Source organism: Hemiscyllium ocellatum, chromosome 29 (assembly GCF_020745735.1).
Source record: "Hemiscyllium ocellatum isolate sHemOce1 chromosome 29, sHemOce1.pat.X.cur, whole genome shotgun sequence".
Taxonomy (NCBI): Eukaryota; Metazoa; Chordata; class Chondrichthyes; order Orectolobiformes; family Hemiscylliidae; genus Hemiscyllium; species Hemiscyllium ocellatum.
The window spans coordinates 50897528-50911791 of NC_083429.1; the positions used below are offsets into that span (position 1 = coordinate 50897528).

At 41.2% G+C, this 14264-nt stretch overlaps 1 protein-coding gene across 5 annotated transcripts in view; it reads right to left on the reverse strand.

The window, feature by feature from the left end:
• Positions 1-14264, reverse strand: part of kmt2a (lysine (K)-specific methyltransferase 2A) — a 148321-nt gene that overhangs the window by 93912 nt on the left and 40145 nt on the right. For 4 of the 5 annotated variants that reach the window (XM_060847051.1, XM_060847050.1, XM_060847049.1 and 1 more), the window contains exons 2-3: positions 12494-12572; positions 1582-4235 (exon numbers count right to left, since the gene is read on the reverse strand). In XM_060847051.1, the coding sequence (XP_060703034.1) occupies positions 1582-4235; positions 12494-12572 (2733 nt within the window). The remainder of the gene's footprint in view (positions 1-1581; positions 4236-12493; positions 12573-14264) is intronic. The other variant, XM_060847052.1, reaches the window with a different exon arrangement.

Here is a 14264-nt window from a genome sequence, read left to right on the forward strand (position 1 = left end):
GAGGCAGCCATCTGATTGATTATTCTGTAAATGTGAAAAAAATCTAAAACCAATCCCTTGTTCAGCATTCTCCTCACAACAATGTAACTTTCCCAAAAAGACACACTGGTCTCTGCCTCGACCAGTGTGACAAAGCTTTCCCAGCACTCTACCTAAATTAATTGTTCAGAATCTCCTCTTGTCCTTTTAGTGACAATTTTATATAAAGAACAGTTACTACAGACTCTTCAACAACAATAGTCATCTTATCAAAAGTCTTCCTCATTTTATAAACATTTTCCATTAACTCCTGTCAGATTTCTCTACTCCAATGGAATTCAAGAATCTTAAGCCTCTCATGAAAAACATCCCAATCTGATGGATCTAACCCGTCTGTTCTCTATTGCTTCAATGGTTCTTCTATAATAGGCAACTTAAAACAGCATACTGTTTTTAAACTCTCTCAATTTGCAGAGTAAAGCTAAGCTTACATGTCAGAACAGGGAAAATTTTGGAGTCTGCAGTCATTAGAGAGAATGCCATGGACTATGTGTAACTCATGCAGCAAGCAACCTTCAGAGCTATTAAGGCTGTTAACTAATGTACAGGGTATTGCTTGAACCTCATGTGAAATGGTCATGACCACCTAACAACAATAATATTTTGCTATTCCTACGTTCAGACAAAAGGAAAAAAAAACCAAACTTTAAATTACTTCAGATTATCAAATGAGGAAGTTTCTGGTTTCCTTTCAAAGAATATATGCTTGATGGTTTGAAGATTACAAATGAAATTAAATCTTACGGCAACTTAACTGTTCAATGCAAAGAATCAAACACTACCAGCTTCAAAATAAAACTGGAATTGTTAAGTAAGACTAAGTTAAATGTTTTTGACTTTGAAAGATAACTGAATTCAGAGAAGGTGGTGGCATAGTGATAAAGTCACTGAACGTGTAATCCAGAAATCCAGCTATGTGGACATTGTTTCAAATTGTACTGTGCTAGATAATGAAATGTGAATTCATCAAAACTCTGAAATGAAAATCTAGTCTACTGGTGAATATGTAACCATTGTCGACTGCCATAAAAATTCATCTGGTTCACTAATGTCATTTAAGGATGGAAATCTACAATCTTTACCTGTTCTGGCCTACATGTAATTCCAAACCTACAGCAATGTTGTTGACCTTATGGGCAATAGGTGCTGACCTAGCCAGCAACACAACCCACTCTTCGAACATATTAAATATATTGTAGCATCATCCACTGGGGAGGAACCAGTAAACCAGTATAAATTGGATCAAGAGATTTTGACACATTTTCATCAGAGAACAGATTAACGAAGACGGTAGGACCACAGTCACATTGAATTTGTGTATCAATAAAGGAATGGGGCCAAATGGCCTCCACCTATTCCTTAAATTTCCTACATAGTATCTTCAAAAAGTAATATTTTTACTTCTGAAGTTTATAAGCATGTAAACAAAATAAAAAAGACTGGAATGAATACTGAACAATAGTTTGCATTTACATAGTACCCATAAGATGTATGAAACTTCAATTTCAAACAGATCTTAAGCAAGACTAAGTCAAAATTTACCTGGGATCTTGTTGGATCAGTTATTTTTAATGACTTGCTCTTCTCAATTTTGCAGAGCTGTGCTTTGGCTCTTCTCAGCAGGTTTGCAACTCGCTTATCGGTTGTTGGCATTTTGTCTGCTTGTGCAAGCATGCTACTAATAGCAGGTGCCGAATGTTTAAGAGTACCAGACGACAGCAGAGCGGTAATGGAGGAATGCTGAGCAGGCTTGTCTTTATTGCCGATGGAAGCAGCTGCAGTGTTTTCAGTATCACCTGTTACAGGCCCTACCTCTTCAGACCCAAGTTTGCCTTTCTTTGAATTCTTACTCCTCACATCTGACAGGTTTGGGGCTGGGCTATCACCCAGTGCCGCTACACCTTTATCAACTGATATCAATTTTTTGGTTCTCCCTGAAACTTTCTTCATGGAAGATGAAGCAGCAGCATCTGCTGTAGCTTTGTCTTCATCAACTGCCCTGGGAAAAAGAAACAAAGGTGCAGTACACTGAACCTCTGTTCCCTTACTCTGAGACTTTTTTTCTTTGTCTTTCCTCGTTTCACGCTTATTTTCCTTTTCTTTGTCTCGATCTCTGTCTTTCTCAGACCCTCTCTCATTGTCTTTCTCTTTGGATAAATCTTCAGTTAATTTGTCTTTGTTTTTTCCTTTGTCCTTTTGGACGCTTGGTGCTAGTGATGGAAACAGCGGAGATGTTGGACTGGCAGATTCCACAGAGAAGCTGTCCCCTGGAGTGCTGGTGTGTCTAGTCCCCAGCTTTGATCTACCATCTTTATCCTTCACTGTTCCCTCAGTGTGCACCAAACTACCAAGAGGGGGAGTTAAGGCACCAGTTAGGATGGAGCTTACAGGAGATGAAGAGGCTACAGATGACTGCGGAGTGACTGGCGACAAATCTGTAGAAATTAATCGCCCACTTCTGGTTCTCATGGAGTGCGAGGGAGATTTTGGATCAGTGCGACTTGGGACATGCATCTCTTTCTTCTTCCGTCTGGAAGAATGGCCCTTAGCTGAAGCAGCAACTGAAGATCGACCCACAGCATGCGACGACACAGTAACAGACTCAAATATCCTGGAGTGAGCTTCACTCGGAGTGAATCGTGGAGCACGAAGTAGAGGACTTCTCTTATGAGTATCAAACCTAGAAGCAGGGTGAAGCTGTGAGAAAAAGCGAGGTGGTGGGGTGTTGGAGGATGCATGAAACCTGGAAGGCAAGCCAACATCTTCAGGAGTCAAAGGTGACGTTATGAAGTTATCAAATATTGGCTTGCGGATGAGTCCTTCTTTGGCATACTTTGCTGAGGAGAAGTACTGATGCGATTCTGGCCTCAGGTTTTTAAGCGATGTCCACTTAAATGTTGGCTCTCTCAAGATAGATTTCCGCTTCTCCGGCAGTGTGGTTGGTGGAATAAATGGTATTGTTGGAGGCATCAACCAGGGAGAGTGATCAGACATATTTGAAGATTGTTGCAATGGAGGGGGAGGAGAAAGCAAGGGTGGTGGCGGAGATGATGATGTTGGTTGTGGTGATGAAGTTGACAATTTCTTGCCGGCTGTACTGCTTCTTTCCGGCATCGAGAATCGATGGCCCTTTTTGTCCATACCACCCGATTCACTCTGCTGCGTAGTACTTAAGCAACTGTGCAAGTCTGTGGACTGGTTTGCTACTTCAGGAAGAGTCTGCAGTTCATCAGATGCCTGTGAATCAGTGGAGGTGACACTGGGGCTGCTTGACCGTGAAGAATCAGAGGACATTTGTGAAGAATGCTGTGAAACAGCACTAGACTTCTCACTAGACCCACAGGATATTGTGCTGAACCGACCGGCTGGAGTTGACTCTAGACGTGGTACCTTGACAGGAGGAACATAGCTGTCATCCTCTATAAACCTTTTTGGAGTCTTAATTATCCTTGAAGAAATGGCACTGATTACTGGCATGATAAACTGACGAATATTTTTCAGCTGAGGGGAGGCCATCCGTTTCTGTGCTCCTTTTTTGGCTCTCTGCAGCAACTGTTTTGCAATGGCTGCATCGGTTCTTTTTGTGACAGGTACAACTCTGACTGGTTTAGATATCCTGCGGGGCCTCTGTTTGACATCAGTTTTTACCTCCTTAGTCACTGACTGTTTTGGTGTTGCTGTGACATCTTTCTCCTTACGAAATTTCTTCTGTTTCTTGGGTTGTGGAGGAATAAGTAATTTTGGAATGGTCTTCAATCGCTCTGAAGATGGTGGCCTCCCTCTTCTCCGCTCAATCTTCCCCCCATTGCTATTTATCTGTAGTTTAGCTTCCTTTAATTTGGACTGCAAAGGGGACAGTTTGACTGCCCTAAGCTTCTTGATTTTTGTAGCCTGCTGCAGTAACACAGATGGTTTCTTTTTCACTTTCTTTTCTTTTTCAGTTTTTTCTTTTTCTGCCTTCCCATTTGTTGTCTCTTTCTTGTCATGCGAAAGATGAACTTTGGGATTGCTCAACACTGGAGGCCGACCTCTCCTCCTCTCCCCGCTGCTTTGCTCTTGCCTCTTCTCCTTCTCGTCAGGCTTTAACTCAGGCTTATTTGGAGGGGACAATGCTGAGGATGAATCAGATAACACATCTGAACTTTGAGAAGAAAATGTCCTTTGTCTTCCTCGAAGTTTTCTTTGAGGTGATTCAACTAATGTTAAAGAGAAATACTGATGTGAGAAATCTTAACATATTGTAGTTATCATATTTTCAAGTTCAAGACAAATTACCACACCCATGTTAGTCACAGATGCATTAGCCAAAAACAAAATATATAGCAGTTTTATTAAGGTTATATTAATAAATTGTGCTTTTTTTCTCTTCCCCCCCCCAAAATAAGAGACCTACTGCTTTTGTTTAAGCCAGAGAGCAGAGAAACTTAGACATTACTGATACAATCAACTCAGGTTGAGTGGGCATTCTGACTAGAGAGGGATAAGAAATAGGAATGAAGAATGCATTCTTTATAAACACTTAACTGCAAAAGCTGTATATGTCACAAACATCAAAAGGCAGACATGTGGTTAAACATAGGCAAGTTGAATAATGAGTTGTAAGGACTAGAAATATACTCAAAATCACTCTGATAAATAGAAATAGGTATCAAGCTTAACTTAATGCAACTATCAGTGCAGCAACTGATAGAAATAATTGAAAAAGACAACCATAATGCCAATTGATAAAAGTGTTTCACTGTTACAATGTAAACGTCAGAGGTGGAAAGGAACAGAATCAGGAAGGGCATAACAACGTTCCAGGTAAGTGCTGGTGTTCAGGCACTGGTTCCAGTTACAGTGAAGCATCAGGAAGTGGATTCCTGTTCCTTTTGGATCAACATCCAGGTTAAAGTGTACTTTTAAACTACCTTTCTAATGGCAGCCTTTAAACACTTGTTAGGTTGAACATGAACTACACTTTCCTGAACAATGCCAGTGTCAGCAACTCAAAGAAGGCCTCAGATGCCAAACCCCGAACTGCAATTGTAAACCCCTTAATGTCTGTTTCAGCCACAAGCAAGGACACCTGTTTTGTACTGAGATGTGAAAGACTAGGATTCAGAAACCTTAAGAGATTCTGCAATCAAATTTCTCGGCCCAAATATTTCTACTTTTAAATCTACCAAGCTCTGCAGTTGTTTGAGAATGCAGAAGAGTTGATGGGGATATTCAGAAAGTTGAACAGTGTTGTTAGAGCAAATCAAGAACCATTTCTACTGGTAATTGGTGATCAGATGATACAGATGGTAAAGAACCAAACATGTCACACCTAGAAGTGTAAAGACATAAGCAAGGATCTTAAATTAACTGAACCAGATAACAGGAAGGTCAATACAAATCAAAGTGAATTGAAAAGCAAATGGGACTTAGAGCACAGCAGGATGTGTTTTCTATAAGTTGGGATTTATCCAGAGTAATGGATGGAAGACCAGTAAGGATAGTAGATATGATATACCATAAATTAGCTGACTTTTAAGTGTATGTTTCAACAGCAGTAGGGAGCTGAGGATAGTAGTGAATGTAGGTAATGTTTACTTTAACCTGGTAGGGGTAGAGGACAGATATTATAGCATTGGTGCTTCTGATGTTCACTTGGAAGGAACTGTGACTAATTCATGCCTTGACGTTGCAAAGCCAGCCTAATGGCACAAATATTGCCACTGGATCAAGAAGAGTGATGAAGAAGTCTTTACAGGATCTGAACATCGTAGATTAGGCTAATATTTATTGCTTATGTCCAAGTACCCATAAGCAAGTGGTTATGAGCTGTCTTCCTAGCTCATGGGGGGGGGGCTACAAACAATCCAGGGCTTTTAGCAAAGAAATTACAGGAATTTGATCTAATGACACTGAAGAAATTGCAATAAAGTTCCAAGTTAGAATGGTGTGCAGCTTGGGGGAAAATATGTAATTGGTGATACTCCCATGCATCCATTGTATTCATCTTTCTACGTGGTAGAGTTTGCAGTTTGGAAGGTGTTGCTGCAGGAACTTTGGTGAGTTACTGTAATGCATCTGCAGTGCAGGGTTGCTGCTGAGCATCAGCGGTGGAGTCAGCAAATGGTTAAGGTGGCAGATGGGGTACCACAGAAGGGGCTACTTTGCCATGGATGATGTTTAAGCTGCATCAAGACTGGACAGGCTGAACAGCTTACTTCTACTCCTGTCTCTTATGGTCTTATCCATGCAGATGAAGTGTTCAATCACAGTCCAGATTTCTCCCTTATGAACAGGCATTGGGAAGTCAACGGTTGAGTTACTGCTACAGAATTATGGAGTTGTACAGCATGGAAACAGACTCTTCAGTCCAACTTGTTCATGCTGACCAGATATCCTAAATTAATCCAGTCCCATTTGCCAGTATTTGGCCCGTATCCCCCTAAATCCTTCCTATTCATGTACCCATCCAGATGCCTTTTGAATGTGGTAATTGTACCAGCCCCACCACTTCCTCTAGCAGTTCATTCCATATACACATCCTCTGCATGTAAAAGTTGTCCCTTTTAAATCTTTCCCCTCTCACCTTAAACCTACGGCCTGTAGTTTTGGACTCCCCGATCCCGGGAAAAAGACCTTGGCTATTCACCCTAACCATGCCTCTCATGATTTTATAAACCTCTATGTCATTCCTCAGTCTTGACACTCAAAGGAATATAGCCCCAGGCTATTCAGCTTCTCTCCATAGCTCAAACCCTCCAATCCTGGCAACGCTTTTCTGAACCCTTTCAATTTAATGTCTTTCCTACAGGAAGGAGACCAGAACTTAACACAGTATTCTAGAAGTAACCTAACCAATATCGTGTACAGCCACAATATGACCTCCAAACTCCTACACTCAATGAACTGATCAATAAAGGCAAGCGTACTTTCTTCACTATCCTGTCTATCTGCGATTCCACTTTCAAGGAACTATGAACCTGCACCTCAAGGTCTCTTTGGTCAGCAACACTTCCTGGGTCTATACCATTAAATGTATAAATCATGCCTTAATTTGCCTTACTAAAATGCAACCCCCCACATTTGTGACTCCTCAGCCAATCACACCAGCTGAACAAGGTACTGTTGTACTCCGAGATAATCTTCTTCCCTGTGCACACCAATATTGGTGTGATCTGCAAGTTTACCAACCGTACCTCTTATATTCATACCAAAATCATTTATATAAAAAGCAAAAAGCGGTGGAGCCAGCAACTATCCTTGCAGTACATTATTGGTCACAGGCCTCCAGTCTGAAAAACAACCCTCCACCATCACCCTCTGACTTCAAGCCAATTTTGGATCAAAATGGCTAGCTCTCCTTAGATTCCACATGATCTAACCTTGTTACCAGTCCACCATGCGGAACCTTGTTGAATGCCTTGCTGAAGTCCATACAGACAATATCCACCATTCTGCCTTCATCAATCTTCTTTGTCACTTCTTCAAAAAACACAAATTAGTGAGACATGATTTCCCAAATACAGAGCCATGCTGACTATCCCTAATCAGTCCTTGCCTTTCTAGGTACATTTAAATTCTGTCCCTCAGAATCCCTTCAACAACCTACTCATCACTGATGTTGGGCTTATCAGCTATATTTCCCTAGCTTCTCCTTACCATCTTTCTTAAATAATGGCACCACATTAGCCATCCTACCTAGTCTTAGCAGTCGGACCTGTTCTTCTAGTCAGAGTTACTTATATGGTTGACCCAGTTTAGTTTCTGGTCAATGTTCAAATATTGACAGAGGAGATTCAATTATGGCAATTGACTGAATGTCAAGCAAAGACCACTAGATTCTCTCTTGTTGGAGATGGTCGTTGTCTGGCACATTACGGCCTGGCAGCATTAATGTGGCATGTATTACTTGCCACTTATCAACCTAACCCTGAACACTGTCCAGGTCTTGCTGCACATAGTTTTTGTATTTCACTTGCTGGACATGGGCACAGTTATTGGCCAGTATTTATTGTCCGTTCCTAGTTGCCTTTGAGAATGCTGAGCTGTCTTTTTGAAACATTGCAGCATGACCCACAATGCTTTTCGGGAGGAAATGTCAGGATTTTGACTCAGCGACACTGAAGGAACAGCAATATATTTCCAAGTCAGGATGGAGTGTGACTTGCAGAGGGTGTTGCAGGTGGTGGTGTTACCACGTACCTGTTGCCCTTGCCCTTCTAGATGGAAGTGGTTGTGAATTTGGTAGGTGCTAAAGATCTTTGATGAATTTCTACAATGCATCTTGTGGATTGTAGCAGCAGTGTGTACTAAGTGTCAGCGGAGGAGGGAGTGGATGCTTGTGAATGTGATGCCAAACGAGAAGGCTGCGTTGTCTTGGATAATGTCAAGCTTCTCAAGTGTTGCTGGAGCTGCACTCGTTCAGGCAAGTGGGGGTATTCTATCACACTCCTGACTTGTTCCTTGTAGTTAGTGGACAGGTTTTGTGAAGTCAAGAGCTGAGTTACTCGCTGCAATATTCTGAGCCTCTGACTTGCTCTTGTAGCCACTGTGTTTTTGGGGTGAGTCAAGTTGAGTTTCTGATCAATAGTAACACCAAGAATTTTGATAGTGGGTGATTCAGTGATTGTAACACCACTGAATATCACGGGCAGTAATTAGATTTTCTCTTATTGCAGTTGGTCACTGCCTGGCATTTGTGTGGGATAAATGTTACTTGCCACTTGTCTGGATATTGTCCAGATCTTGTGCATTTGAACATGGACTACTTCAGTATCTGAGGACTCACAAATGGTGCCAAACATCTCTATCATCCGCAAACATCCTCATTTCTGATCTTATGACGGAGTGAAAGTCATTGATGAAGCAGTTTGAGATGACTGGGTCTCAGATACTACCCTGAGGAACTCCTGCAGAGACATCCTAGAGCTGAGATGTCTGACTTCAAATTACCAGAATCATCTTCCTATGTTCCAGGTATGACTCCAACCAGCAGAGTTTGCCCCTAATGCTAATTGACTCTAGTTTTGCTAGGGCTCTTTGAGGCCATACTTAGTTAAATGCAGCCTTAATGTCAAGGGTTGTCACTCTCATCTCACCTGTGGAATCAAACTCTTTTGTTATCTTTGAACCCAGGCTGTAATGAGATCTTGTGCTGAGTGGCCCTGCTGGAACTCAAACAGGGCACATACAAATAGTATCTGAGGAGTCATGAATGGTGTTCAACATTGTGCAATCACCACAATGCATCCCCACTTCTGAACTTACAGTGGAGAGAAGGTTATACATGAAATAGCTGAAGATTGGGCATAGGACACTTTCCGGAGGAACTCTTGCAGTGATGCCCTAAGATTGAGGCAACCACAACCAACTTTCCTTATACTAGATTTGACTAGCAGAGAGTTCTCTTATTGCCACTTTGTTGCTCAGTGCGAATGACCCATCAGTTCATGTTATATCCCGTCATAAACTTATCAAGCCTTAATCTCAAAAAGGGGAAGAAATCGTGACTTTGCCTCTAGACTAGAAATGTGACTTTTTACATTTTCTTCACATATCCACCTAACTAGCTGAATGTTTCTAGTTTTTTTGTTCAGATTTCAAGCATTTTTAGTATTTTACTTTATATCCTGAATCTACTCAGCTCTCATGGAAAAATGAGACATGTTAACTCTCGCTTCATAACTACAAATATTCACACTGGTGCAGAACTGCCAAACCTTAAGGTTTCAAAAAACTCAACAAAAAACCTGCAGTACAAACATAAAAACAGAAAAAGCTAGAAATATTTGTCGGGGCGAGCAGTTTGGAGAGAGAAGCTGTCAACCTTAACCTTTATGATTGATGGTCTTTTAAAGGAAGATGAGAAAAGACTTTTTTTTAAGGTCTCATAAAAGCCCTCGTATTGTTCCTAGACTATGTTAACCAAAATCACCGCTTCCCTCAGCATGATAATTGCTTTTTCGCAGGAACTGGTCATTCTCCCAAGGTCTCAGATCAGAAAACTTCATCACAGTGCTGCTCACCGGATTAGAGCAATATAGCACAGCATACAGTAACAACAACAGCCGAATCAAGTGTTTTTGTGACAGATGTTAAATTGGCCCCAAGGAGTTAATATATAATAACTTATTTACGAACAACAATATTTTCCAGATGTTTAATGAAGGAGAGTCTACCAGCATTTGAAAACTGCTGACAAATTCTCAAGAGTCTATGTTATTTTAATAAATTTTTTGAATTCCTAAAGGAGCGATCCCTACTTTCCTGTGACTGAAATATCAAAACGAGAGTTGAAATAATTACAATGGACCTTTAAGTTATTTTCCTCTGTTATGAGCTAGAGATTCGCATAGCATCTGACACAAAGATCAAAATGTTAAAACAGAATCATATGAGCTCCATCAATGGTCTAACAAATGCATTTCCTAGTGAAGCATTAAATCATGTAAACTGGAAGACAGCAACTGGGCCATAAACAGGATGTAGAGAAAGTTGGCTGAAATTAGGCTTCTGATTGCTACTTAAACATATCTACTGAAAAGGATGCACATATGGAAAACAGATGGTGACAGCTTCAGCTTTGATGCACCTTGCAGTACAACACCCACTATCAAGCTCTCACAAGACAACTGTGTGGTATGAATGGAATTCCCCACCTACAAAATGACACCCAGTGAGTACCAGAGTACGTGGAGAACAGAAAAGAGTTGGAAAGACTTAAGAATTGTAGTACGAGCTCTATAAAAAATCAGGCTGCTTGGCTTAATGAAATCCAAGTTAATACTTCAGCAAAGTACTAAGCACAACAATGGAATCTGCCAAAAGCTGAAGGCTCGGTTAGAGACAAAAAAAAACTGCAGATGCTGGAATCCAAGGTGGACAAGCAGGACTGAGAAACACAGCAAGCCAGACAGCATCAGGAGGTGAAGAAGTCAACATTTCAGGTGTAACCCTTCTTCAAGACTGGGAATGGGTGTAAGGGGAGCTGCAGATAAACGGGATGGGGGGGGAGGTAGTGAGGTGGGAATAGGTGAACACAAGTAGAGGGTACAAACTGGTTGGTCGATGGAATGAATCCAGTTGGTGGCTAGAAGGAAGAGTCGATCTGAGCCCAGAGGACTTAACATTGAGTTCTCAAATTTCAAATAATCTCCCTTCCCATCACCCAACTCCTTTCCAAGCCCTCACCTCTCCCTTCCATTCCTCTCATTGACCAACCAGGTTGTATCCTCTACATGTATTCACCTATCCCCCACCTTACCACCGTGCCCCCCAACTCACTTTATATGCAGTTCCCCTTACACCCATCTCCAGTCCTGAAGAAGAGTTACACCTGAAATGTTGACTTTTCCACCTCCTGATGCTGCCTGAAAAACTGAAGGCTGTCCAATGAACCAAAAAGCTGAACAAACAACTCATGAAGCAATCTGTAAAGACCTTAATTGGAAGTGCTGTTTTGTATGAATGAGAAATTGGACCTTAAGGAAAGAAGAGACTGACTTGCTAAAATGGTTTGAAATTTGGGTTTGGAGAAGAATGAAAAGAATCAGTTGAACAGAGAAAGTAACAAACGAAGCAGCACTGTGGAGAGTAAATGAACAAAGTAACTAAACAATGAAATGTAATAAAAACAGACTGAATCTCAGTAGGTATTTCAAATCATACAGTCACACAGCACAGAAATAGACCCTTCAGTCTAACTCGTTCACGCTAATCAGACATCCCAATGTGACCAAGTCCAATTTGACAGCATTTGGCCCATATCCCTCTAAATCTTTCCTATTCATGTACCCATCCAGAAGCCTTTTAAATTTTGTACTTGCATCTGTCTCTACCACTTGCCCCCCTACCTTAGACCTATGCCTTCTAGCTTTGGACTCACCCAAATTTGGCTGATCACTCTATCCATGCTCCCTGTGATTTTATAAACCTCTATAAGGTCACCCCACAACCTCTGATGCTCCTGGGAAAAAAGCCCCAGCCTATTCAGCCTCTGCCTATAACAAAAAAAATTCCAGTCCACAACATGACATCCCAACTCCTATACTCAATCTACTGATCAATCAAGGCAAGCATGCCAAACGCCTTCTTCACTACCCTGTCTCCCTGAGACTCGACTTGCATGTAATTATGCACCTGCACCTCTAGATCTCTTTGTCTGACAACACCCCTCAGAACCCTATCAAACTGAGGAAACACATGTGTAAGAGACATTATGGAGGAGAAACTTCAAGAAGAAAAGTAAAATCAATGGTTTATTACTTGAAAATTGAAGAGACTGGCACAGGAAATTGGGAAATGAAAAGACTGGCACAGGATACAGACATGAAAGGAATACTGTAAGGTAAGGACATGCCTTGGGGCAGGGAAGGAAGAGAGGGGATGGGGGGGGAGGAGGAGGAGAAGAAAGGAGGGTAACAGAGGTGTTTTGGTGTGCATTTATAATAGATAACACAAAAAAGATAACATTTACTTCTCTGAGGTCTGGAATGGCATCTAGTAGGGCTTCGTACGCTGTTGTCATCTGAGCAGAAACCCAAAAACTGTTCATCCTGAAAGACAAATCAAAATCTGAAATTAGGAAAACTGACTGCCTGCCGACTTCACCTAGAATGATTACAGAATCAGATAAGTGTTACAGTACAGAAAGACATCATTCGGTCCATCTGATCTGCAATAACAGCTCTCCAAATGAACATCACTCATTTTTCTGCCTTTCCTCATATCATTGTATTTTTGAATAGAAATGATCATCCAACATCCCCTGAATTCCTCATAATGAACCTGTATCCACCAACAGTTTCCAGGAGGTGCAATCCAAAACTTGTACGAAAACGTTCTTTCCTCAACTTAATTTGCTTCTTTTAAACCTATGCCTGCTCATTATTTATCGTTTAAGGAGCAGCAAGGGCTGTTTTCTTTTGGATGACCAGGTAGTAGAGCACTACCTATTTCAGCACTGAATAGGCTACAACTTTATTTATATAAGACAAATGAGCTACATTAGAATGCCAAACAAACATCCCAGTTCAATTCTTGCGACTGGCCAAGGCAGCCACCATTTACCGAAATTTACTTTGTAGAGAAAGTAAAGAGTTTGCTCTTATGTTGCTTTTCACATCGTCAGGACAATGTAAGCTAGAATCAACTACTTTTCAAGAAGGATAGTAGACATAAACCAGTTAATTACAGACCAGTGAGTCTCACATGAGTGGGAGAGGGACGTTTGGAGAACATTTCTAAAGAACAGAAATGATCTCCATTTGGGGAAGGCAAAGTTTGATCAGGAATAGTCAGCATGGCTTTGTCAGGAATCATGGCAAACAAACTTAATTAATTTTTAAGAGGACATGACCAGGTGTGTAGAATAGGGTAGTACAGTCAATGAAGCTTATGTGGATTTCAGCAAGTCTCTGAAAAGGTCCCACATAGAAGACTGATAAAGAAGATAAATGCATTTTCTTGATTATATGTTTTATTGGGATCTGTCTCTTGATTAAACTTTAAAAACATAAATACATAGGTACTATGCTAGCTTGCAGCAGCAGGACTGTGTTATTTTCTGGGCTATAGATTTTTAAGGTGCAAAGATGGCCTTTAGTAGAGTGATGTGCTCTTCCTGTTAGATGTGGATGATAAGGGACAGTTTCATGTCACCGATGATTATGTCTACTAGAAGTGTGCTTGGTCACAAACTTTCTCAGATTGCATGATAGATTGGAGCAGCACTTACAGGCAATAAGGAATTTACAGGAGCTAGGAGGTGTGAGTTGCAGAATGGGAGATGAACTGAAGAAACAGGTAGATTGGTTACCTCCAAGAAAGGTAGGAGAGGGAGATAGGTCGTGCAGGAGTCTCCTGTGGCTATTTCCAAAACATTATGTGGTTTTGAAAAATATACGGGCTGATGGACTCTCAGGGGAATGTAGTACTGACTGCCCGTTTTTGGTACCAAGACTGGTTCTAATGTAACAAGGGGCATGTCAGGCTCCAAGTGATTGAGTGTAACAAGGGACTCTCGAGTCAGAGACACAGACAGATGTTTCTGCAGCCAACAACTAGAAATCAGAATGGTGCATTGCCTCCCTGTTGCAGGATCAAAAATATCTTGGTGAGGTTGCAGAAAGGAAAGAAACACCAGCAGGAGGTGACTGTACACATTGGATCTAATGAAACAGGAAAAGGATGAGATTCTGAGGAGAGAATATAGGAAGTTAGGCAGGAATTTAAGAAGGAAGTCCCTA